Source organism: Bombina bombina, chromosome 3 (assembly GCF_027579735.1).
Source record: "Bombina bombina isolate aBomBom1 chromosome 3, aBomBom1.pri, whole genome shotgun sequence".
Classification (NCBI taxonomy): Eukaryota; Metazoa; Chordata; class Amphibia; order Anura; family Bombinatoridae; genus Bombina; species Bombina bombina.
The window spans coordinates 46,577,833-46,604,752 of NC_069501.1; the positions used below are offsets into that span (position 1 = coordinate 46,577,833).

A 26,920-nucleotide genomic window follows, 5' to 3' on the forward strand; every position below is an offset into this window, starting at 1 on the left:
TCTTTTCACGACGACTTCTCTTTTTTCTAATTCTCTAGACAAATGCTGTAAATAAAGATGTTACACCCTGACGAATAGACCCTCTGCCAGAGTCAGCCATTCTCATTCACACAGCTAGGCAAATTACAGTTACTATACAATATTTGTCAGGTGTTTTAGAGACTGACTAAAGCTGTAACGTTGGCGACATATTTATAAAAATGTATTTTTAAATAAATTAGCCGTTGGCAGCGCTGCCCATACCTTGCGGTGTTTCACGGTGTAATACAGGAGCGGCACCTTTCCGTTGTGCCTGGGCTTCCACATTAGCTCGTAGTAATCAGTCTTGGAGGTGCGTGGGAAGCTCAGTATGATAGGAGCCTCGGGAGGTTGGATGTTTCCCTTGTCCGGGGGGCACTGGGCCGGCAGTCCTGGCGTAGGGGGCTTCGGCTTAAACTGGGCTTTTAGCAGCAGAGCTTTATCAGCAGCCATGAGAATGTCTGTGGGGGGCTGAGTATGAAAATCCTGTGCTGGACTTAGGAACGTACCTGCAATAGCAACAAAATCCTTTATGCACTGGATGTAATATATGCTGTTTATTAGTGTGTCACAATTAGAGAAGAAGTTCTTAGATTTTTCTACAGTCGTGTAATAAATTAACATACTTGCTAAGTGTAAAAATGTTTTGAATACATAAACACCTTGTTTGCTGCAATTGTTTTCAAAAGCCAAAATGCACCCACCACTTGCCCTATTTAGAGGAGTCAATCCAGACTTATTAACTAGAGGAGACAAACTAGCTACAGCCATTATGTAAGCAAAATTTGCAATGTTTTGCATCTTGTAATCTTATCATCTCTGCTGAGCCCATTAGAGACAGATATGTAGCAGGGTTAGGCTACTGAACTTTGAAGTGTACACTTCCATTTTTAAAAATGTGAAAAACATCAATTTAAAGATAGAAATGGCCTCACTGTATTTTAAAGAAATACTTTATTTATATGTGTGTTTGCGTGTGACTATGTGCATCTGTATATGTGAGTATTCTTATATGTGAGTGAGTATGTATATGTACATGTGACGGTGCTTGTATGTGAGTGTGTATTCATACATGCATTTGTATATGTGGGTATGCTTGTATGTGAGTGAGTGTGCATGAATATGTGTATTTGTATGTGTGTGTATGTGAGTGAGTGAGCATGTATATGTGCATATGTGAATGAGTGTGTATGTATATGTGCATATGTATATGTGAATGAGTGTGTATGTATGCATATGTATATGTGGGTATGCTTGTATGTGAGTGAGTGTGCATGTATATGTGTGTATGTGAGTGAATGTGTATGTATATGTGCATATGTATATGTGAGTATGTGTGTATGTGAGTGAGTGAGCATGTATATGTGTGTATGTGAGTGAGTGTGCATGTATATGTACATATGTATATGTGAGTGAGTGTGTATGTAAGTGTGCATTTCTATATGCGAGTATGTGAGTGTGCATGTATATGTGCGTGAGTGTGCATGTATATGTGTATTTGTATATGTGTGTATGTAAGTGAGTGTGCATGTATACGTGTATTTGTGTGTGTGTGTGTGTATGTGAGTATTTATGTAAGTGTGCATTTCTATATGCGAGTATGTGAGTGTGCATGTATATGTGCATATGTATATGTGAGTGAGTGTGTATGTAAGTGAGTGTGCATGTATATGTGTATTTGTATATGTGTATATTTGAGTGAGTATGCATGTATATGTGCATTTGTATATGTGTGTATGTGAGTGAGTGTGCATGTATATGTATATGTGAGTGAGTGTGCATGCATATGTATATGTGAGTAAGTGTGCATGCATATGTATATGTGAGTGAGTGTGCATGCATATGTATATGTGAGTAAGTGTGCATGCATATGTATATGTGAGTGAATGTGCATGCATATGTATATGTGAGTGAGTGTGCATGCATATGTATATGTGAGTAAGTGTGCATGCATATGTATATGTGAGTGAGTGTGCATGCATATGTATATGTGAGTAAGTGTGCATGCATATGTATATGTGAGTGAATGTGCATGCATATGTATATGTGAGTGAGTGTGCATGCATATGTATATGTGAGTAAGTGTGCATGCATATGTATATGTGAGTGAGTGTGCATGCATATGTATATGTGAGTGAGTGTGCATGCATATGTATATGTGAGTAAGTGTGCATGCATATGTATATGTGAGTGAATGTGCATGCATATGTATATGTGAGTGAGTGTGCATGCATATGTATATGTGAGTAAGTGTGCATGCATATGTATATGTGAGTGAGTGTGCATGCATATGTATATGTGAGTAAGTGTGCATGCATATGTATATGTGAGTGAATGTGCATGCATATGTATATGTGAGTGAGTGTGCATGCATATGTATATGTGAGTAAGTGTGCATGCATATGTATATGTGAGTGAGTGTGCATGCATATGTATATGTGAGTGAGTGTGCATGCATATGCATATGTGAGTAAGTGTGCATGCATATGTATATGTGAGTGAATGTGCATGCATATGTATATGTGAGTGAGTGTGCATGCATATGTGCATATGCTACCCATCACAAGACTCTCACCTTGTCTAGTAGTTATCAGAAGAGCCATGGCCTGTGCGCTCCCCACTTCATTCTCGGCCATGCACTGGTACACACCGTCATCCTCAGGCCCAACATTAGAAACCTTCAGCACCTTTCTGGAAAGCCTGTGTCTCACCCCTGACAGTACGGGCACCGCATTCCTTAGCCACACCACAGAGGGCTGGGGGTTACCCTTCACCTCACACGTGAACCGAGCACTCAGACCCCATGACAAAAACTGCTGGGACAGCTCCATACTGACCTCTGGTGGCTCTGAAGAAACAGGAAAACCATCTGTTACACAAAAACCCCATGGTACAAGCGGGGCCTGTTTTATTGTAGTTAGATGCACGTGTCATAAGCTTGTGCACAAAATCCCTGGTGTCAGTTCAAGCGATCACAGCGAAAACATCCTCAAAATCTCTTAAAACATCACAAAGCTCTTCTGTAAAATGTGTTATACAGGGTACATTGTTCCAGTATTAGACTACCAGTCCGACTTATCCATAGCAGAGGTTAAACGCATCATTATCTGCACGTTCTAGTACAATAGGGAAGTCCTTTTACTTAATGTATTGTATTATTGCTCATGTTGGCCATTAAAGGGATATAAAAACCTAAAACAACATTTTGTGATACAAATATAAAAAAAGTTTTTGATTTAATTCTATTATCCAATTTTCTTCGTTCCCACGATATTCTGCGTTGCAGAGATACCTAGGTAAGTGTCTGGAGCACTATATAGCAGGAAATAGTGCTACCATATAGTGCTCTTGCAAATATATAACATTCTTGCAAAACTCCTGCCATATAAAACTCCATACACGTGCACATTCCTGAGTTTACATCCCTGCTTTTCAACAAAAGATACCAAGAGAACGAAGACAGTTTGATAATAGAAGAAAATTGTTTAAAATTGCTACTCTATCTGAATCATGAAAGGAAAAAAAAATGTGTTTCATGTTCCTTTAATGCAATACAAAGTTAGAGTAGCAATGAGAAAAATAAAAGTTACGTTATGAAAACTCTAATAATTAAATTGCTACATTCACTTAAACGTACCAAACACCTGGACGTTATAGTAGATAAATGCAGAGTCCCCTTCTCCAATCCCATTGCTGGCATTGCAGGTATAAGTCCCAGAATCCTCTTCATTTGTGGCATCTATAAGGAGATTGCTGAGCAAGAAGCGAGTTTTGTTATGGCCAACAATGTCTGCTCCATCTTTGGCCCAAGTGATTTTTGGAGGCGGCATGCCGCTGGCAACACACTCAAGGATGAGACTCTGGCCCTTGGTCACAATGATGGTCTGCGCTGTGGGAGGGTATATAATGCGGGCAGCCTCTGCGGTAGAGCCTGAAAAACGACAATTGAAAACACAAAGATATCAGATTACGGCCCCTTATGTCACGTTTCTATGGGTGTGGTTGGTTGTCTTTTAGGCAGTGAGCATAGTTGGTGAGTTTTTGTTACAAATATAATTTTTATTCATTTTAAAATAATTATTCAGGTTTTATATTTTTTGTGAAACTATTTCATACAAGCTCTTGTGTATACCCCTTTCAAGATAAACCCTCATCACTTACGTCGAACGCGTAGTCTGTCACTGGAAACCGAGGTCTTTACTTCCTGGGTAACAGGGTTATACGCTGCACATTTATATGTCCCTTCATCCTCTTGAGTGGCATTCACTATCTGAAGGTTACCCGAGGGCATGATCAGGTAATTATCTGCAGACACAGAGAAAAGAGAAACCATAAACATCTGCTGATCTGTCCAGCTAATCTGACCATTGTCCATCCCAGTAGAAGTCCTTAGTCATTCCTACTGCATGATACATCTGCATTTATGTACCTTAGACTAATTATTTACAGGAATATAAAACGCAAATGTTTTATTTTTGTGATTCAGATAGAGCACATGATTTTAATTGACTTTCCAATGTACTTCTATTGTTCTCTTGAAATCCTTTGTTGAAAATATCTAGGTAGGCTCAGAAGCTGCTGAGTGGTGGCTGCACGTAAATGATTTTATTGGCCCTATGTGTTAACTAGCTCCCAGCAATGCACTGCTGCTTCTTTAACAAAAGATGTCAAGATAATGAAGCAAATTAGAAAATAAAAGTAAATTGGAAAGTTGTTTAATATTGTATGTTCTGAATGGTGAAAGAAAAAAAAATGGGTTTCATGTCCCTTTAACACATCATCCCTCACCTGGAAGGCATGAACCTTCCCCCTTAAAATTAGCAATCTATAAGGTAGTCTAACATACTAATTGTATGGTACCGCACCAGTTTTTAACCCCCTCCCCTTCTAAAAACATTCCTCTAATCACACTTTGCCTTATTCTCCGGGTTTACAGAGTCAGTGACCTGTTGAGCTGTTTTTCGAACAAACAAAGGATGTCAGATTCTCAGGTGCAGCCCTACAAGGTCATCTTTCCCTTCATCTGAGTGACGGTAAATCACACACTGATTTATAATAAAAATGTAATCCTTTGTTTTGTTTTCTACGCCAACCTTCAGAAGACATCAAGTCTGTGTGCCAAAGTCTTTTTTTTAGGGGGGGTTGCAGGGTGCGGCTTCATTTATAACTGGCGTTTGTTAAACACTTGTCAGGTATTTCACACCTAGAACGATCTGTATGATATTTGTGCTTTACATTGTACAATCCGCTGGATTTGCGGCAAAGCTTAGTCACCTAACTCTTCCAATCACGTCCACCCATCTGCTGTTTAATTTTTATTTTTTTATCATCATCTTGTTTTGGTCAGGTTTCAAAATGAATCATATAACTGATGCCAACCTCACAGACAAAGCTAGTGCAAGGGGTATTGTCTAGGCATGGGCAAAACCTCTGGCTTATTAGTGTCACAGTGCAACACTCAAAGCTCTGAATTTGCACAGAATTACATTTTTGTTAATGCCTAATATTGTCCATTCTGTCAAAAAACATGTAGCATGTTTTAAATATATTACATAATAGAAAATAAATTGTCATTACTTCGCAAAAAAATTAAAACCTTGATTGTTCGATAGATAGACAAAAATATTAAAACCTTGATTGTTCGATGGATAGATAGATATACAGATAGATAGACAAATAGATAGACAGACAGACAGATATATAGATAGATAGATATACAGATAGATATACAGATAGACATACAGATAGACATACAGATAGATAGACATACAGATAGATAGACATACAGATAGATAGACATACAGATAGATAGACATACAGATAGATAGACATACAGATAGATAGACATACAGATAGGCAGACGGACAGATATAGAGACAGATGATAGATAGATAGATAGATAAATATACAGATATACAAGATAGATAGATAGATATACAGATATTTAGATAGAGATAGATAGATAGATAGATAGATAGATAGATAGATACAAAACCAGACAGACAAACAGTTCTGGCCTTCATAAAGCCAGAATCACTAATAAAAAATTTCTGAAAGCCATAGGAAGTAAAGTAGTCTTTAAAAAACAGGTAGTGTATAAAAAAAACACACACCCCGTTTTCTCTCTGCCTTACTGCATCACAACTCTGGCGCCCTAAGTCTGAAAATATTCCTTAGAATCTACAAAGCCCATCACATTTATCTAGCATAGAAGTTGAGTGTCTTTAGTAATAGACTGGCTAAAGTGTGATGAAGTATGAGATTGTTGAAGGGAATTTGATGGAAGGGTTAGTGCTGAGAGAGATCTCTTCAGCCCTGAACAAAAAGAAGATAGAAATCTGATAGAAGCCTTGGGCGCCTGTCTCTGCTCGCTCACCCGGGAGACAAGCTCATCTTTATTATTATCTTATTTTGACTTTTTTAAATCAGCGAGGATTGTCAGCCCAGGATGTATACAGCTCCAGGCACGTATACATGAGGAGAAGGTGTGCTCGTGCTGCCTGCAAGGGACCAGGGGGATCTGTACAAGTTAACTGTCTGTGCAGGGCACTCGGCCAGCACTTCTGTATACCCTGTGCCAGGGAGTGAAAGCAGTGGTACCGAGTAAAACACTAATATACTCTATTAGTAGAAATGAACAATTAATAATTAAAGGGACATTAAAGGGATAGGAAAGTCAAAATTAAACTTGCATGCTTCAGATAGAGCTTGTCATTTTAAGACACTTTTAAATGAACTTCTATTTTCAAATGTGCTTCGTTCTCTTTTATCCCTTGTTGAAAAAGAATTCACACATATCCTACACTAGTGAGAGCAAGCTGCTGATTGGTCCCTGCACACATTTGTCTTTGTGATTGGCTAACTAGATGTGTTCAGCTAGCTGCCAGTGTTGCAATGGTGTGACTTCAGAAAAGGATAACAAGAGAATAAAGCAAATTTGATAATGGAAGTAAATTGGAAAGTTGTTTAAAAGTGTATGTTCTATCTAAATCATAAAAGAAAATGTTGGGGTTTCCAGTTCCTTTAAAATCTAAGAGATTACAATATATTTCATTATATATAGTAAAACAGCATTGCAAAATAATTCCATTGTTTATTTTCCCCCTTATCCTATAATTTAGCTCTGAAAATTATAGGTTTTCCAATTGCTGCGAGAATTGGAAGTGCTTAATTTAGTAACACATTAAGATAAGTTTTCTTTTTGTTTTGTTGTTTGTTTGTTTTTTAAAGTGGAAGGCAACAACATGGAAACTAAACATTACACTAAATATTGAAGAAACAAAACAACTAATGTAATAAAAACCAAAACATCTGCTTATTATTATGAGGCTAATCTGTGTTTTGAATACATCACTTATTTAGACTTTAGGGTCCCATATAGTTTGCAGTTAGGGGTTAGAGTGATTGCGCCCTATGAGTTCAGCAAGACTAGTCTGAAGTCTCATGTCTCATGCAGGGACAGAAAGAACTGTAATGCTGAGAATAGACACACGAATAATACATCTGCGCAGAACTCACATGCTGATTTATATTAAAAAAACTGAAACAGAACACTACTTCTAAGTAAAAGTAACGCTGCTTGTTTTTATAAATTATATTAGGCTGAAATGACATAAAACAAATACAGGGCGCACGCTCAGCTGCCTTGGCAAGTCTGACCCAGGAAGCCTGAGATTTTGGCCAATAAAACCCAATGAAATCTTAGTCCAGGCACTCACAGTAGATAAAGGCTACTTTGAAGACTGTTTTCTCTTATTTGGACTTTTTTTTACTGTGCTTTTGGCCTCATGCAAAACTTTACGCAATAAACCGATTGCGCTTGACCCTTCTGAGAGACCCCTCCACGTATCTACTACACTCAGGGGGAGAATATCTGCACAAACTAGTTAAAGGGACAGTACAGTCAAAATTAAACTTAAATGGACTGGCTAGAGCATGACATTTTAAACAACGTTCCAATAAACTTCTGTTATTTGTGCTTAGTTCTCTTGGCATCCTTTATTAAAGGGACATAAAACACAAAATAAAATGATTTCATGATTCAGATAGACATTGCAATTTTAAACTTTCTAATCTACTTTGATTATCAAATTTGTTCATTCTCTTGGTATCATTTGTTGAAAAGCAGGAAAGCAAGTTCAGGAGTGTGCACGTGTCTAGTGTACTAAAATGTAGCAGCTTTGCAAGAATCTTATCCATTTGCATAAACACTAGAGGGCAGCACTATTTCCTGCCATGTAGTGTTTCAGACATCTACTTAGGTATAGCTTCAACAAAGAAAACCAAGAGAACAAAGCAAATTTGATAATAAAAGTAAATTGGAAACTTGTTTTTAAAACGTGTATGCTCTATCTGAATCACAAAATAACGTTTTGGGTTTCATATCCCTAAAAGGGACATGAAACACAAAAATTTTCATTCATGATTCAGATAGAGAATACAATTTTAAACAACTTTCCAATTTATTTCTATTATTTAATTTGCTGCCTTCTGTTGTTATCCTTTGCTGAAAGATTTATCTAGATGAGCTCAGGAGCAGCAACGAACCTAGGTTCTAGCTGCTGATTGGTTGCTGCATATATATATATATATATATACACACTGATTTTCATTGGCTCACCCATGTGTTCAGTTAGAAATCAGTAGTGCATTGCTGCTCCTTTAACAAATTATACCAAGAGACTGAAACAAATTAGATAATAGAAGTAAATTAGAAAGTTGTATAAAATTATATTCTCTATCCGAATCATGAAAGCAATTTTTTGGGTTTCATGCCCCTTTAAGAGAGTAATCTTTGGTGAGTTTCAGGAGCGTGCACGTGACAGAAGTAAACTAGAAAGCTGTTTAAAAGCTTATGCTCTGAATCATGAAAGTTTAACTTGGACTTTACTGTCCCTTTATGGTAGCACAAAAAGCAGAAATAGAGGCCAGCACCTTCATATTCCTTCTTTGGAAAGTGTGCCCATCACAATGGAGTATCTGAATCCTCCAGAATTCACAGTCCAAAGTAAAGAGATGTGACAGCAGCACAATTTCAACAGGTTAAAGGTTTATTGGAGAACCAAAGACCTCACAAAATGTGACTTTTCAAACCTACATGGTCTTTAATCATGCATGACTAAGGACCATGTAAGTCCAAGACATTACTTTTTTTTTTAAGTCTTTGGTTCTCCAATAAACCTTTCACCTTTATGGTAGCTCACCCATCTGATGGTCTTAGATGTTCAAGGGGTTTAAAGATAAAATGATCTATTTTCTTAAATCATTTTGTTTAAATGTCCTTCTCACACGTGTTTAAAGGCACATAAGGACTAAATAAATGCTAGATAGACAATTATCCTGAGTATGTAGATGTATTTTATAAAATTATATTGTTTAAATATTAAAAAATGTAACATTTTAGTGTCATAAAGAAATGAGCACCATCACATTGTAACCAGTGTTTATAAATGTGTCAATACAGTGTGCCGCCAATGGCTCTGTGTAATACAGTATTATTAAGTCTTGAGTCTGCACTTCCACTTATAACAGGAATTAAAAGCTCACAATACTCACAGTTCAATCACAGGAAAAAGCAGTATAATAAATAATGAAAGCATATTATAAAGTAGATTTTTATGTAGTATTTTAACTCCTGATACAGCATTTTATATTTACTGTACAATGTTACCTATAGCCCTGTGGGAGGTTGGCATTTAAAAGTGACAGGGACATGGTAATGTGGTCATTTACAGGTCAGACTAACGGAGGACCAAAGCATTATTCTAATACACGTGCATACAAACTTCCTTCAGATTATGAGACTGCCACGCTACCTACTGCGCTAACAAGGTCCAGGTCACACAAACTTCCCAACACTTCATGTTGCAACAAACATTTTAACTGTTCTTAACAGTCACATAATTTTCTGCTGTACAATAAAACATGAGCCCTTTACGGCAAGCAGTCTGATTGTATGTACAGCTAACGTGAGCGCTTTACAGCAAGCAGTCTGATTGTATGTATAGCCAAGAAGTCTGATTGTATGTATAGCTAACGTGAGCCCTTAACAGCAAGCAGTCCGATTGTGTGTACAGCTAACGTGAGCCCTTTACAGCAAGCAGTCTGATTGTATGTACAGCTAACGTGAGCCCTTTACAGCAAGCAGTCCGATTGTACGTACAGATAATGTGAGAGCTTTACAGCAAGCAGTCTGATTGTATGTATAGCCAAGTAGTCTGATTGTATGTATAGCTAACGTGAGCCCTTAACAGCAAGCAGTCCGATTGTGTGTACAGCTAACGTGAGCCCTTTACAGCAAGCAGTCTGATTGTATGTACAGCTAACGTGAGACCTTTACAGCAAGCAGTCCGATTGTACGTACAGATAATGTGAGAGCTTTACAGCAAGCAGTCTGATTGTGTGTACAGCTAACGTGAGCCCTTTACAGCAAGCAGTCTGATTGTATGTACAGCTAACGTGAGCCCTTTACAGCAAGCAGTCTGATTGTATGTACAGCTAACGTGAGCCCTTTACAGCAAGCAGTCTGATTGTATGTACAGCTAACGTGAGCCCTTTACAGCAAGCAGTCTGATTGTATGTACAGCTAACGTGAGCCCTCTACAGCAAGCAGTCTGATTGTATGTACAGCTAACGTGAGCCCTTTACAGCAAGCAGTCTGATTGTATGTATTGTATGTACAGCTAACGTGAGCCCTTTACAGCAAGCAGTCTGATTGTATGTACAGATAATGTGAGAGCTTTACAGCAAGCAGTCCGATTGTATGTATTGTATGTACAGCTAATGTGAGCTCTTAACAGCAAGCAGTCTGATTGTATTACAGCTAAAGTGAGCGCTTTACAGCAAGCAGTCTGATTGTATGTACAGATAATGTGAGAGCTTTACAGCAAGCAGTCCGATTGTATGTATTGAATGTACAGCTAACGTGAGCTCTTAACAGCAAGCAGTCTGATTGTATGTACAGCTAACGTGAGCGCTTTACAGCAAGCAGTCTGATTGTATGTACAGATAATGTGAGAGCTTTACAGCAAGCAGTCCGATTGTATGTATTGTATGTACAGATAACGTGAGCCCTTAAGAGCAAGCAGTCTGATTGTATGTACAGCTAACGTGAGCGCTTTACAGCAAGCAGTCTGATTGTATGTATAGCCAAGCAGTCTGATTGTATGTATAGCTAACGTGAGCCCTTAACAGCAAGCAGTCCGACTGTATGTACAGCTAACGTGAGCCCTTTACACCAAGCAGTCTGATTGCATCTACAGCTAACGTGAGCCCTTTACAACAAACAGTCTGATTGTATGTATAGCCAAGAAGTCTGATTGTATGTATAGCTAACGTGAGCCCTTTACAGCAAGCAGTCTGATTAGCTAACGTGAGCCCTTTACAGCAAGCGGTCTGATTGTATGTACAGCTAACGTGAGCCCTTTACAGCAAGCAGTCCGATTGTACGTACAGATAATGTGAGAGCTTTACAGCAAGCAGTCTGATTGTGTGTACAGCTAACGTGAGCCCTTTACAGCAAGCAGTCTGATTGTATGTACAGCTAACGTGAGCCCTTTACAGCAAGCAGTCTGATTGTATGTACAGCCAACGTGAGCCCTTTACAGCAAGCAGTCTGATTGTATGTACAGCTAACGTGAGCCCTTTACAGCAAGCAGTCTGATTGTATGTACAGCTAACGTGAGCCCTTTACAGCAAGCAGTCTGATTGTATGTACAGCTAACGTGAGCCCTTTACAGCAAGCAGTCTGATTGTATGTACAGCTAACGTGAGCCCTTTACAGCAAGCAGTCTGATTGTATGTACAGCTAACGTGAGCCCTTTACAGCAAGCAGTCTGATTGTATGTATAGCCAAGAAGTCTGATTGTATGTACAGCTAACGTGAGCCCTTTACAGCAAGCAGTCTGATTGTACGTACAGATAATGTGAGAGCTTTACAGCAAGCAGTCTGATTGTGTGTACAGCTAACGTGAGCCCTTTACAGCAAGCAGTCTGATTGTATGTACAGCTAACGTGAGCCCTTTACAGCAAGCAGTCTGATTGTATGTACAGCCAACGTGAGCCCTTTACAGCAAGCAGTCTGATTGTATGTACAGCTAACGTGAGCCCTTTACAGCAAGCAGTCTGATTGTATGTACAGCTAACGTGAGCCCTTTACAGCAAGCAGTCTGATTGTATGTACAGCTAACGTGAGCCCTTTACAGCAAGCAGTCTGATTGTATGTACAGCTAACGTGAGCCCTTTACAGCAAGCAGTCTGATTGTATGTACAGCTAACGTGAGCCCTTTACAGCAAGCAGTCTGATTGTATGTATTGTATGTACAGCTAACGTGAGCCCTTTACAGCAAGCAGTCTGATTGTATGTACAGATAATGTGAGAGCTTTACAGCAAGCAGTCTGATTGTATGTACAGATAATGTGAGAGCTTTACAGCAAGCAGTCCGATTGTATGTATTGTATGTACAGCTAATGTGAGCTCTTAACAGCAAGCAGTCTGATTGTATTACAGCTAAAGTGAGCGCTTTACAGCAAGCAGTCTGATTGTATGTACAGATAATGTGAGAGCTTTACAGCAAGCAGTCCGATTGTATGTATTGAATGTACAGCTAACGTGAGCTCTTAACAGCAAGCAGTCTGATTGTATGTACAGCTAACGTGAGCGCTTTACAGCAAGCAGTCTGATTGTATGTACAGATAATGTGAGAGCTTTACAGCAAGCAGTCCGATTGTATGTATAGCCAAGCAGTCTGATTGTATGTATAGCTAACGTGAGCCCTTAACAGCAAGCAGTCCGACTGTATGTACAGCTAACGTGAGCCCTTTACACCAAGCAGTCTGATTGCATCTACAGCTAACGTGAGCCCTTTACAACAAACAGTCTGATTGTATGTATAGCCAAGCAGTCTGATTGTATGTATAGCTAACGTGAGCCCTTTACAGCAAGCAGTCTGATTGTATGTACAGCTAACGTGAGCCCTTTACAGCAAGCAGTCTGATTGTATGTACAGCTAACGTGAGCCCTTTACAGCAAGCAGTCTGATTGTATGTATTGTATGTACAGCTAACGTGAGCCCTTTACAGCAAGCAGTCTGATTGTATGTACAGATAATGTGAGAGCTTTACAGCAAGCAGTCTGATTGTATGTACAGATAATGTGAGAGCTTTACAGCAAGCAGTCCGATTGTATGTATTGTATGTACAGCTAATGTGAGCTCTTAACAGCAAGCAGTCTGATTGTATTACAGCTAAAGTGAGCGCTTTACAGCAAGCAGTCTGATTGTATGTACAGATAATGTGAGAGCTTTACAGCAAGCAGTCCGATTGTATGTATAGCCAAGCAGTCTGATTGTATGTATAGCTAACGTGAGCCCTTAACAGCAAGCAGTCCGACTGTATGTACAGCTAACGTGAGCCCTTAAGAGCAAGCAGTCTGATTGTATGTACAGCTAACGTGAGCGCTTTACAGCAAGCAGTCTGATTGTATGTATAGCTAACGTGAGCCCTTAACAGCAAGCAGTCCGACTGTATGTACAGCTAACGTGAGCCCTTTACACCAAGCAGTCTGATTGCATCTACAGCTAACGTGAGCCCTTTACAACAAACAGTCTGATTGTATGTATAGCCAAGCAGTCTGATTGTATGTATAGCTAACGTGAGCCCTTTACAGCAAGCAGTCTGATTAGCTAACGTGAGCCCTTTACAGCAAGCGGTCTGATTGTATGTACAGATAATGTGAGAGCTTTACAGCAAGCAGTCCGATTGTATGTATTGTATGTACAGATAACGTGAGCCCTTAAGAGCAAGCAGTCTGATGGTATGTACAGCTAACGTGAGCGCTTTACAGCAAGCAGTCTGATTGTATGTATAGCCAAGCAGTCTGATTGTATGTATAGCTAACGTGAGCCCTTAACAGCAAGCAGTCCGACTGTATGTACAGCTAACGTGAGCCCTTTACACCAAGCAGTCTGATTGCATCTACAGCTAACGTGAGCCCTTTACAACAAACAGTCTGATTGTATGTATAGCCAAGCAGTCTGATTGTATGTATAGCTAACGTGAGCCCTTTACAGCAAGCAGTCTGATTAGCTAACGTGAGCCCTTTACAGCAAGCAGTCTGATTGTATGTATAGCTAACGTGCAGTCTGATTGTATGTATAGCTAACGTGTCTTCCATTTTCTGTAACCCCACGCACTGCAGAGCTTCTAATCGCTTCCTTGCTAATGCAGTAGAAAAAAAACCAAAAAGTATCATCCCAGCTGCAACTGTAAGTACGTGTGTGTTTGCGAGCGCGCTGTGTGTATGTATATATATATATATATATATACACACGTGTGTATGTGTGTATGTCATATATATATTTATATATATATATATATATATATATATATATATATATATATATATATATATATATATGTATGTATGTATGTGTGTCTATATATATATATATATATATATATATAAATATATATATATATATGTGTGCGGATGTATTGTTCACTGGTGCGGTGAGTCGGTGATGCTTGGTCTCACCTCTGGAGGTTTCAAGCCATTCCTGTTTCACGCTGTAGCGGACCTGGGCTTTAGGGTGGCTTTCTGGCAAATTGCAGGCGATCACTGCCGTGTTTCCTTCATCCACTTCAATCACATGCTGCGTATCAAACTTAAAATCCTGAAGATCTGAAGGGCAGAGAGAGAAAAATATGATCAATTCATCATAAGATAAAATACAGCCTTTTAAGAGAGACATGTTTATTATAACTGCAGATAACAGTTCTAAGGGACAGTACACTGTAAAATTGGTTTCACCTTACTGTGTTTCCAGTGACTTGTTTAAAATGTCCTGGAAATATATCCTACTGTTTATTCCATTTGAAACTACAACCCAATTAAATGGGCTCGGCTTGCATACACACACAAAATCAACTTTATCTTATCTCTCACTGTATACACAACAAGGCCAATGCTTAAAGAAATCAGAAAATTAACATTTTAGTATCCTTCTCTCTCACCCATCACCACTGGGAGAGTGATTTCTTTGCATAGCTTTAAAAAAAATGTGTGTACTGCAATTTTCAGTATAGCGGGGATAACTGGCAAAGACTGTTATTTCAAATGCAAAATAAAGATAAATTATGTATATATTTTTTTAACAATACACTTTAGCAGTTAAATGGATTGAGGAAATCACAGTACCCCGTCTCTTTAACATATGGGATAATAGATAAACAGAACTGATTTCCAGTAGAATATTTAATGGTAAATACTGGAAATTAAAGAGAGACAGTCTACTCCAGAATGTTTATTGTTTAAAAAGATAGATAATCCCTTTATTACCCATTCCCCAGTTTTGCATAACCAAGAGAACAAAGCAAATTTGATAATAAAAGTAATTTGGAAAGTTGTTTAAAATAACATGCCCTATTTGAATAATGAAAATTTAATTTTGACTAGACTGTCCCTTTAAAGAATTGCTGAAATATACATGCATTAAATGAACCAGAGTTTTTTTTGTGTAACATACAATATGCAAACTTTATAGAATATTCTTTACCTACTCTAGCAGTCTATGGGTTAAATAAATACATCTCTTGCACTAAATCCCAGCAACAATGAATTGGTTAATGCAACGGGGAGGGTTTAGTAGGGTCTCATCAAACATCAATGGAAAAAGCAGGCTGGGATAGATCTGGTTTCTTGACTTGACACCTGGCAAGGTTTGCATGCTGGCACATTTGAGAAATCCATTAGGAGCTGTTTTTACAACAAGCTCCCAGAGTACATTCCTCAAGCTTTCTACCTATCAGCCAGCTCACATCAATCAAACACTTGTGTTCAAAATCCGGCACAGCCATTTGCCTCCCCACGGAGGCCCAGTCTCCTGCAATCTCAGACACTTATTCTTTCTGTCATTACTGGCTGCAGAACTGATTTCATAGTCTCTCCTTCCAGTCACAGCCTTCCCATGAATTGGCAGTTGCTTTTTCTTGTCTAGATGGAAAGTAGGCAAAAAAAATGAAGACCAAGGCCGTAGAGAAGGATCAGCCAACGAATAATTCCTGGCTTGTATCCCTAGTGGAATCTCAATTCCCTTCATGACCTGAGAGAAACGTTAACATTTTGTTCTGTTTCTAATTAAAAAAAAAGTCAAAAAGCTCTTTCTTTACAGAGAAAAACATACAGATGATCTATAGCAGCTCATTGCTACACGTTCACCTTAAACAATACAAATCATCTTCTCTTTTTAAGAGCTTCATGTTATGGTCGCTTAGCACTGCATTAAACTGGGTCCAGCAAAGCTAAAACTATTTCTGCTTTAATGCTGGCGAGTGGCCAACCCTAGAATTGAAATCCTTGGTGGACGTTTGCCATGTTCAGGCTGGCAAACCCAGGAGACCGGGAGCCACTGGTGCCTTAAAATGATGCCTTGGCGACCAGGTTTAGTGTCCCCAAGACAGCCATGGGTGCTCCCACTTCCCCCCCGCTGCCACCAACCACACCTAAAATTTAGCTTGGCACGGCTGGATCCATTCTAGGCGTTGCAGCTGTGAAATACAAATCCAACTTTGTATTATTAAATAATTGAAATGTGTGCAATTTAATATATATCTCAGAGGGATGGCCAAAGGTTTCTGGCTCCTAAATTTATGGGATGGCTCTTAGATTTTGAACAAAACTTTGTCAAGCCCTGTTCTAAGAGTTTTATGTATTAAAAGCACACACACATTATGGGTTAGTCTATAAGATTCTTCATCTTGAAAGCTCCCATTAATGAATTATACAGATTTATACATACAAAAAATATTTTCAACGTGAGTAAGATGCAGCTCATATGAATGATAGACAATTATTGAGTACAATGTCCTTTTCAGGTCTGTCATTTAGATATCTTTTTTCCTTACCTATGCAACAAATTCCAGGTTTCCTTCTTTTTGACCTTTTTAAGAACAATCCCCCCACTGTAATCTTATCCAAATCCTGGGCCTCTCTCATTCTGACCTTTCTGACGACAGCCTTTTCAGTGTAATTTAACACAAATGTTGAGCCTCTCTAAAATTAAACTTTTAAGATTCTGACAAGCGTAATCTAAAACAAAACCTTTCCACACCAATTCTGAATTTCTGTAGAGGGTCCGTCTGGCAGCTAATAAAAACAATGCAATAAAGCGGCTAGCGCACAGCTAAACAAACAACTCCTTCAGGTGCAAATTAAGCACTGCGTAGCTTTCCTGGATCCTGCACACCGTTACATATAGAGCTACAAAGTCATTTAATAACATTATAAACAACAAACCCTACACCTGTAGCTCGCAATAGTTTGGAAACTAAATATTTTACTGATGAAGACAACATGTAACCTCTGAAACGTTGTGTGATTTATAGGTGCTAGAGCACTTCATAGTATTTCTTGTTAAACGCTGCTTGTTCATGAATGCATACTGAAGTAGCCTCAGGTAAGCTCAGGAGTGTGCACGTGTCTGCAGTACTTTATGGAACAGTTTTGCAACAATGTTATGCATTCGCAAGAGCACTAGATGGCAACACTATTTCCTATCATGTAGAGCTCCAGAAATGTGCACGCTACCTATCTAGATATCTCTTCAAAAAAGTATAACAAGAGAACAAAGCAAATTTGATAATAGAAATAAATTGGAAACTTTTTTTTTTAAATTGTGTTCTCTATCTGAATCATGAAAGAAAAAATGTGCGTTTCATGTCCATTTCATTTTGACGCATATATCCCATTATTACAAACTTTTTCGGACAAGCAGCCTGTGAAGTCAGACGTAAACTCAACTGCTATTGCTATGTTGAGTGTATTCATCCCTTTCTCTCCCATTCATTCATATTTTGGGGGTAAAACTTAATCCAACATAACTCTTGGGTTACTCACATTTTCCCTCTCTCCCTATCTGATATAGCTAAATACAAACCTCTTGTTTTTCCAGTTTTGTTCATTCTTTTTGCTGTAACCAAACACAAAACCTATTCTGCTTATGTTTTAATCCTTTCACAGACCTCTCTCTCTGATGTAATCTAACACAAATCCTCTCTCTCTCTCTGATGTAATCTAACACAAATCCTCTCTCTCGCTCTCTCCCGTGTAATCTAACACAAATCCTCTCTCTCGCTCTCTCCCGTGTAATCTAACACAAATCCTCTCTCTCGCTCTCTCCCGTGTAATCTAACACAAATCCTCTCTCTCGCTCTCTAATGTAATCTAACACAAATCCTCTCTCTCGCTCTCTCCAGTGTAATCTAACACAAATCCTCTCTCTCGCTCTCTCCCGTGTAATCGAACACAAATCCTCTCTCTCTCTCCCGTGTAATCTAACACAAATCCTCTCTCTCACTCTCTGATGTAATCTAACACAAATCCTCTCTCTCTCTCCCGTGTAATCGAACACAAATCCTCTCTCTCGCTCTCTCCCGTGTAATCGAACACAAATCCTCTCTCTCTCTCTCCCGTGTAATCGAACACAAATCCTCTCTCTCGCTCTCTCCCGTGTAATCGAACACAAATCCTCTCTCTCGCTCTCTCCCGTGCAATCGAACACAAATCCAGCTCCTGTCACTTTTTACATAATTCCAAGAGCCTCTCTCATGTAACCTTATACAAATCCTCATTTATTAAATTATTTCTTTCATACATTCCTCAGATTAATCCTTAAATTAAAAAAGCAAAACAATCAGGAAAAAGTATTACTAAATGATAAGATGTCAATATTCAAAAGTAGACATTTTACATCATTTAAAAAAATGATTAATATGTAAAATGTCTATTATGACAGACGTCTCAATTTAATTTTTCTGTGTGAAAAAAAGAGTAACAAACTACTTTGCTGAGCTCTTTGTAACTAATTAGCATATTCTTACCCAAAGTCCTCTGTTCCAGTGGAAAACACTGATGGTTAATGGGTCGTTATAGTTAAAAAATGACATGCCCCCCGTAAGAGCATCAATCCTACAGTACTGGGTTAAACCCTTGCAAAGGTGTTCGACTAGCACTGCAGATTGGATTAGCGGCGAGTTCTGCTACACACAGACACACTCAGATCTCGCAAATCTACCTGTCCTGTTGATTATTTTATGTAAAGATGGTTTACAGCTTACAGTGATTTATGTAAATGTCTTCTGATTATTGTACTCCATAACTGTATATTTAATGTTACAGGCTGTGTAATATGCTGGCACTATAGAAATAAATGATAATAATATAAGAGAAATACACAACAACCAAACCCTAAACCTAGCAGTTACTCCACCATTGTGATCTGTGTTTAAGGGGGATTATTTTTTTGTTTGTTTGCAAAATCATGGTTGGTCCTACACATGCTTAACATCGTAGTTAACAATGTAAATTGCTTACTATAAAGCACAGTGCAGTACAGCTTCAGAACTGTATAACAATATATTATCTGTAAAGAGAGAGGACTTCAGGCAAAACGTTTAATAAGAAAATAAAAAACTTAATACAGCACAAGAATCAAGATACAGACATTTTAAATCTAAAAAAAAAAAAATCCTTGAACATTTTCCAAAACAGGTTAAAGCAGTGAAACTGCACCTTAATCTTCAGGTTGTGTTTAAGAGAATTCTTCTGTCTTTTCAATCAAGGAAATAAAAAGACATTAATAGCCCCAAGTTCTCAGTTTTCCCTCCAAACAAGCTCATTTTTTATGCTGTGTCTGGGGGAGAAAAACAAACCCAGATGAAAAGTTTAACAGATGAAAAAGGGAATAAGGAAAAAAATATGTGGAATAAAGTTTATTTCAGGCTGTTTGGCTCACGTGAAGGTCTCTTGTTAAGGGCAATGTCTGATCTTCAGGCTCCATGATGTATTGCAGGCGCATTTGGAATTAAAAGCAACATTCCGCAATAGGGAGGGAGACCCGAGCACATTACTGCGGCTGCACCAAGTAACACACATGAGATATGCAGTAAACGATTATTCAACATCTTTTAACAAACTTTTAGATTTCTTTCTTTCCATGGAAGCATAAAGGGACATTAAATGTTTAAAGGGGACGTGAAACCCAAATTCTGTCTTTCATGATTCAGATAGAGCATATAATTTTAAACAACCTTCTATTATCTAATTAGTTTTGTTCTCTTTGTATCCTTGGTTGAAAAGAATACCTAGGTAGGCTCAGGAGCATCAATGCATTACTGGGAGCTAGCTGCCGATTGGTGGCTGCATGTATATGCTTACTGTCATTGGCTTACCTGATGTGTTCATCTAGCTGTGGGTAGTGTATTGCTGATTCTTTAACAAAAGGTTATCAAGAGAATGAAGTATATTTGATAATATAAGTAATTTGGAAATTTGTTTATAATTGTATTCTCTACAGTATTTGAATTATGAAAGAAAAAATGGGGGTTTCCTGTCCCTTTAATTGTGCAAAATGAGACCTGAATATTGTAGGTATTTCCCTCTTTCTCTGTGGAATATTAAAACTCTGGTGTTCATTTATTTCTCCCCCTTATTGGCCACAGCAAAAGACAACAACACTCAAGAGGCTTTTTAAAAGGTGTGTTCCTGGACTGCAAAACTACAAAAATTACAGTACTTTTAAAACATTTATTTTGTACACAGATATTTTGTAATGCTGTGATTAATTTCGGATGCATACTTTAAAAATGGTGTCAATAGTTTGCAAAGAGCGCATTGCAAATCACTCAGAAAGAATGTAAACGCTTACAAAAATGGGCAAAGCTAGGTATACCCCTTTAATTGCTTTGTCAAAGGCAGCAGCAACTTTGGAACAAAAATGGACCATAATTAAAAACATTAAAGGGATATGAAACCCCAAAAAAAATTATTTCATGATTCAGATAGAGCAGCGATTTTAAACAACTTTCTAATTTACATCCATTACCAAATATCGTTTTTTTCTTCTTCGTTTTCATGGTATCTTTTGTTGAAAAGTAGGGACGTAATGCTTAGGAGCAGGCATATATGGCAGTAGTCTTGCAGAATGTTATTCATTTGCAAGATCAATAGTTGGCTGCACTATTTCCTGCAATGTAGCGCTCAGACGCCTACCTAGGTATCTGTTCAACACCAAATATCATGGGGACAAAGCAAATGTTAGCGCTGCGGAATCTGTTGGCGCTCTACAAGTAACTAATAATAATAATAATAATAATAAAATGCGATAATAGAAGTAAATTGGGAACTTTTTTTAAATGGTATTCTCTGTCTGAATTTGGGTTTCATATCCCTTTAAAATGTGAAGATAAATAGGGCGTATTTAAAGAATGTAACATCAAAAAATAGCAATTGAACCTGTTCCTTTTTCACAATAAAAAATAAAAGCTATTTAAACGGATGATTAAAACTAGCAAGACACACATAGTTGTGTATACAACATAATGCATGCTTACTGGCTGGTAGAGACAACTCCCACTGTAGTATTGGTAGATAATGACACACCCTAGAAGCAAAAGCAGATTTACTGTAGAAAAGCCCCTCCTCCAACTTGAGAAAAAAAAAACTAATAAAAACAATGCCTTTCATATCCATTTAATAGTAAGTAATGTTTGTTTTTGGCTGTAATAGAAGCTCCTTTTGGACGCTAGTTACTCACCCACCCTCGCTGTAATCCATCTTCCTCACATACCTCTTGATTAAAGCAATCATTCCCCCTCTGTCTCCTGCTCAAACAAAAACAGCTTCCCTGGCAGGCAGGCCGGCCCGCATCTCCTACAACCCAAAACACAGCACTCAGATATTTTGGACGACGGTGCAGTATGCGTGGGTCATGGCGATGGAGGGAAGAGGGGGCGAATGCTAATGCAGAGCAGTCAAACAAAAGAGTTGCTGCAATCATGTTTAATACTATAGGAATTTTTAACTTGTTCCAAAATATAATAAGAGATGGAAAACTTGAAAATTGTATTAAGCCTGCAAAATATGCAGGGTGGGTCCTTTGCTTGCAGCCACACAAGAGTACAGAAGTTTATAGCTTATAGTGTGCTTTTTCCCCTTTAAAAAAAGATTGCAGATTGGAATACTACAGTATTTAAAGAGGCAAGGAAGTAACATAAACTTCTGTAATTTAGTGCATACACTTTAAAAAGAAAAGCTTTCAGTTTGACCTCTTTTGTATCCTTTGTAGAAACGTAGCGTGGCAACAGTGTTTGCAACAATGTTTGTAATATTATTTCACATATAATACACAATAGAATAAATAAACTGGGGGGAAACTGAGAAATTGTGATCCAGTGCTCTGTGACCTATATTCACTAAGCTGGAGAGGCCTCTTTAGCAAAAGAGTTCTGCTGAGCAAGGTCACTAAACTTGGAGAAATCTGTCTCCATATTAGTGAATATTATAAATTTAAAATCATGGGACATTTAGAGCTTGATTTATCAATCCATGTCGGACAGGGGCGGACATAGTCGCCCCTGTCTGCCCGAGCTCTCCTCTGGCGGGCAGTAGTCCCTTGGCCGAATTTAACATTGCACACGAGTGCTCCTTTGTGCTTGCGTGCAACCCTGCCCTCTGCATGCGCACAGCCAATCACGTGTGGGCAGGAGCTGTCAACCTACAATCAAAGTGATAAATCAAGCCCTAGTGGTTTATCCCTTTGGAAAGTCTCAACTCTTAGTAAATCTATGCCCCAAAAATTACTGATACTTGGGGATGGAAATTTCCACTAATACCTGACTATGCAGAAATTGCAAAGGACAAGCAAAAAGGCTTTTTTCTATATGTAGAAAATGTCACCTTATCCCCTGATTTGTAACTACAGTGAGATATCTCCATCCCTGCACATAATGTTCTCAGAGCAGAGACCTCAAGGCGAATAAATAAAATATAAATGTCTGTAAATTGTTGCTCAACGGTCCCAGATGAACTGAAATGTATTTTTGATATGTTCTTCTGATCGATATACCTTTCTTTTTTGGAATACCAGTAATATTAAATTAAGAGTGGAAACGAGTTACAAGTTTTATGGTTCCAGCAAGCAGGAAATGAAAAGGATTCTCAAGTCTCCAGTTAAAATCAAGAACAAATTTCACATTTAATCCTCAGCTTGTCCAGCTCAAGATTGAGAAATCTTCCCAAGACGCTTTCTTTAGTGACTGCATCACTGCCTAAATAATTTTTTATTATTTAAAAAACAGGGGAGATTTGTGCACATTTTTTTTTCTTTCTTTTTAAATTGCAGAACTACTTTTTTTGTCTAGAGTTTGAACAGTTCTTTCTGTGCTGAATAAAGTAAAAACTACTTAAGGGATTTAATGCCCTATTGTCTTGAGTTTGTGACATAAATATACTAACTAAACAATACTAAACTGAATAACTATAACTTAACATTAAATCATAAACACTAAGACAAGAGCTGGATATAAGCCCTGTGACTTGCTTTTTATTGCGAAAAACAAACACAAAGCGGCAGTCAACCTTCATAATGAATATAACCAAAACAGGTGGTGGCAATCGAGGCCTACGTATAGAAACCCCTGTAAAAGATATGGTCATGGGCCCAAGCAACTGACAAAAACAGAGCTCAGCTCAATGCACATGATGAAACTTAGGGAGTTCTCGGCTGCCACAACCCAGTCAGAGTACCCCTAGCTTGAGCCTGAGGACATCACTTTCACTGCAATGGCTATCACTCAACCTCTCAGCCAGCAGCTAGGGCCCTGACCAACCGCCAGAGCCAGAGTGCAAATCACTCAGAACCTGTAACTCCAGGACCAACGAGTCACAGAGCATGTTGATACCTGGGGAGCTAAAATTACCGTCCTGTGACTTAGAGGTATTTCAACTAACCCTCCTCATGCGGCAAACTAGCTATAGGACCTCATAAGGAGGAACCTGAAAATGATTGCCGCCAACCTGCAACATAACAAAAAGGAGAACTTTAAGAAATACACAAAAGCAAAGAGAAAGTGTTGCCTTACATTTAGCTCAGCACTTCTGCTACAATTTCTTTACTGTTAAACTTGCAGCAGTTAATCCTAATCAACCAACACAGCTAGGAAAATGTTTTTTTTTTCTTTTTCATAATGTATTTCTTATCTAGTAGCAAGAAGACACTTGTGCTTTTTCCCCACACAACATTTGCGAATAATGATTATCTAAAAAAAAAAAAAAAAAAAAAAAAAAAACGCGTACAAGATGTTACTTTATATCCTTTTTAAAAAAGTTGTAAAGTAGCCGAGACGTCAGAGAGCTATACTAGTCCATTTGTTTTAAGCTGGGTTTATGACAAATGTTTTTGTTTTAGTGCTGTTTTCCAATAAATAAAATTATTTATTTTTACATTTTTGGTTAATTTTAGGTTTTTGGAAGAGAAAAAAAAAGCAAAGATCACACAGAATTCCTGGGAGATTTGCTTTGGTTTTGAATTCAGATCTGCTCTTTGTTTTGAATCCCAGAGGCCCCCAGAGCAAAATACTCTGACCCAACTACTAAAAATCCTTATTTAATTTGGACTTAACCATAAGCAAATTCAAGTCAATGAAAGGCCTTGGGGACAGTTGCTTGAAAACCTGATAGGTGTACAAGCTGACGGGCCCCACTGCGAGACAAAATAGCTCTTTGTGAATTTTCCCAGAGCAGAGTTCTCCTATGTCAGTTTTCGAGCATGGACAGAGTAAAAAAAAACATAACGAGGGAGTCATTAAAAACAGAATGCAGCTTCCTTATGAGAATTGAACAATGCTATATTGGAAGGGACCAGCTAAGGATGTCTTCACGGACCATTTGATCCCCATAAAGATGGAGTCTTGTTACCCAGATTCATGTGGGTGGTGAGAAATGGCCCTTAGGACTGTGTAGGATACAGGGGATTAACCTCTTGATGGCCAAAGAGGCCTGTCTGACCACTAAAAGGTTAGACATTATTAAACAAGCAGACACTAACAAATACGTACAATTGTACCTGGCATCACCATCCTGTGAGTGCTGTGGGATTATTACCGGATAGATCTACATACCACAAGGAATTTGGTTTATACTGTGACACTAAAAACATGGCAGCCAGTTCTGTGCCATATATCATTCAACAAAAGCCTTCAACATCATTTAGCTAAACTGGACAAGTTCTAAGAGTTTTGGCTCCTAAGATTCCAGTTCTGGCTGCAAACGTTTTGGATTCTACAAACATTCCCTATATAAAATCCTTCCTTGGCTCCTAGAATTTGTGTGACTGACGAATGGGTAGTCTGCGTGTCTAATAAAATAAACGTTTAATCCCTTGTATAAGCTACATCAGTTTTGAGGAGCAAAATAACATTTCTCAGGTCGCAAGCCATCATTTATCTACATATAAACAAATACATATCCACATGACATCCGCAAAATCCAATTCAGCATAACTGACCATAAGTATTTATAGCCTCCTGAGGTATCAGTAAGCACCCAGCAAGAACAGGGTTAACTTACTGTGTAATCATATCTCTCATTATGCCCTACCTCCCCCGCTTCTCACCAGCGTGCTCATTTATCAACTCATAAGCAAAACACTGCCCCTATTCTGCTCAGGAATGTGTTTTCAGAAACTCAATCTCCCTTTCCTAGCCTGGGCCAAATCCCAAAACTCTTAAGGATTAATGACAAGGGGTTTCATTTGCCCCCACCCTCCTTGCCATGTCAAGGGGGAGTTTATCCCCAGCACACTAGTGGTATGTTCACCTGCATAGAGCATTGCTACTCGCCTCATGGGGAGGATTTCAGATGTCAGTACAGCTGCAGTCCATGGAATTGTCAAACATCATCCAACAGCGACTCACCCCTTCCTTGCCAAAGGTGAAATCAAATCCAGAGGAGACCCAGAGGCAGTTTTACATTCCATTGAAATATTGAAGTCAAAACAGAGCCACCAGATTAGCAGCAAATTACTGATGTTATATATTTAGACTTTTATAGTTAATAGATAAATATCCATTTCCAAACAGAGAATGACAACTTCAAGGTCTATGAAATTCACACAACATTGGATTTTAAAGTAAAAAAAATGCTTTTTTGCAATGTTTTTTTGCAGAAATGATGCTGGCAGTGATTTTGCTTGTGCACACAACCTGCCAAGACTGATGTGTTAGGTCCCATGCACATTTATCTCCCCCCATGTAGACTAAAGGTGCTGGCAATGTCATGGAGGGGCATGCACAAAACTGGCACGTGCACAGAGTGCTGGTAAAGTCATTGAGGGGCATGCACAAATCTGGCACGTGCACATAGCTCTGGTGATGTCATGGAAGGGCATGCACAAAACTGCAATATTTATCTGTTTGCAGAAATTATGCTGGCAGTGATTTTGCTTGTGCACACAACCTGCCAAGACTGTTGTGTTAGGTCCCATGCACATTTATCTCCCCCCAAGTAGACTAAAGGTGCTGGTGATGTCATGGAGGGGCATGCACAAGACTGGCACGTGCACATAGTGCTGGTGATGTCATGGAGGGGCATGCACAAGACTGGCACGTGCACAGAGTGCTGGTGATGTCATGGAGGGGCATGCACAAGACTGGCACGTGCACAGAGTGTTGGTGATGTCATGGAGCGGCATGCACAAGACTGGCACGTGCACAGAGTGCTGGTGATGTCATGGAGTGGCATGCACAAAACTGGGCACAAAAAGCTGGAATTAAATCACATGTGAGGGGTAAAAATGTTTAGGTTGAATATACCTCAGAATTCAGCATTTATCACAAGAAAGGAAAAAAAAGTGACAAATAGAATAATTTTAAAAGAAATTATAGATGCCAATGTTTAAAACTAAACATAAATATTATTTAGGTTTAGAATGGACCTATTTGAAAATGATGTATTGGTGTCATTTTTATACTGAACTGAAATGAGCTTCTGGTTTTGTTTGTATTTGTAAATCCATTTTTTGCTAAAATCTTTAAAAAAAAGGTCATTTATTTTTTAACAAAAAAGGTA

The 26,920-nt window shown here is 38.5% G+C and overlaps 1 protein-coding gene across 1 annotated transcript in view; it reads right to left on the reverse strand.

Annotated features, from left to right (window-relative positions):
• Positions 1-26,920, reverse strand: part of BOC (BOC cell adhesion associated, oncogene regulated) — a 102,042-nt gene that overhangs the window by 15,645 nt on the left and 59,477 nt on the right. The window contains exons 4-8 of the mRNA XM_053705816.1: positions 14,552-14,698; positions 4,180-4,323; positions 3,656-3,949; positions 2,594-2,866; positions 244-527 (exon numbers count right to left, since the gene is read on the reverse strand). Coding sequence (XP_053561791.1) covers positions 244-527; positions 2,594-2,866; positions 3,656-3,949; positions 4,180-4,323; positions 14,552-14,698 — 1,142 coding nt within the window. The remainder of the gene's footprint in view (positions 1-243; positions 528-2,593; positions 2,867-3,655; positions 3,950-4,179; positions 4,324-14,551; positions 14,699-26,920) is intronic.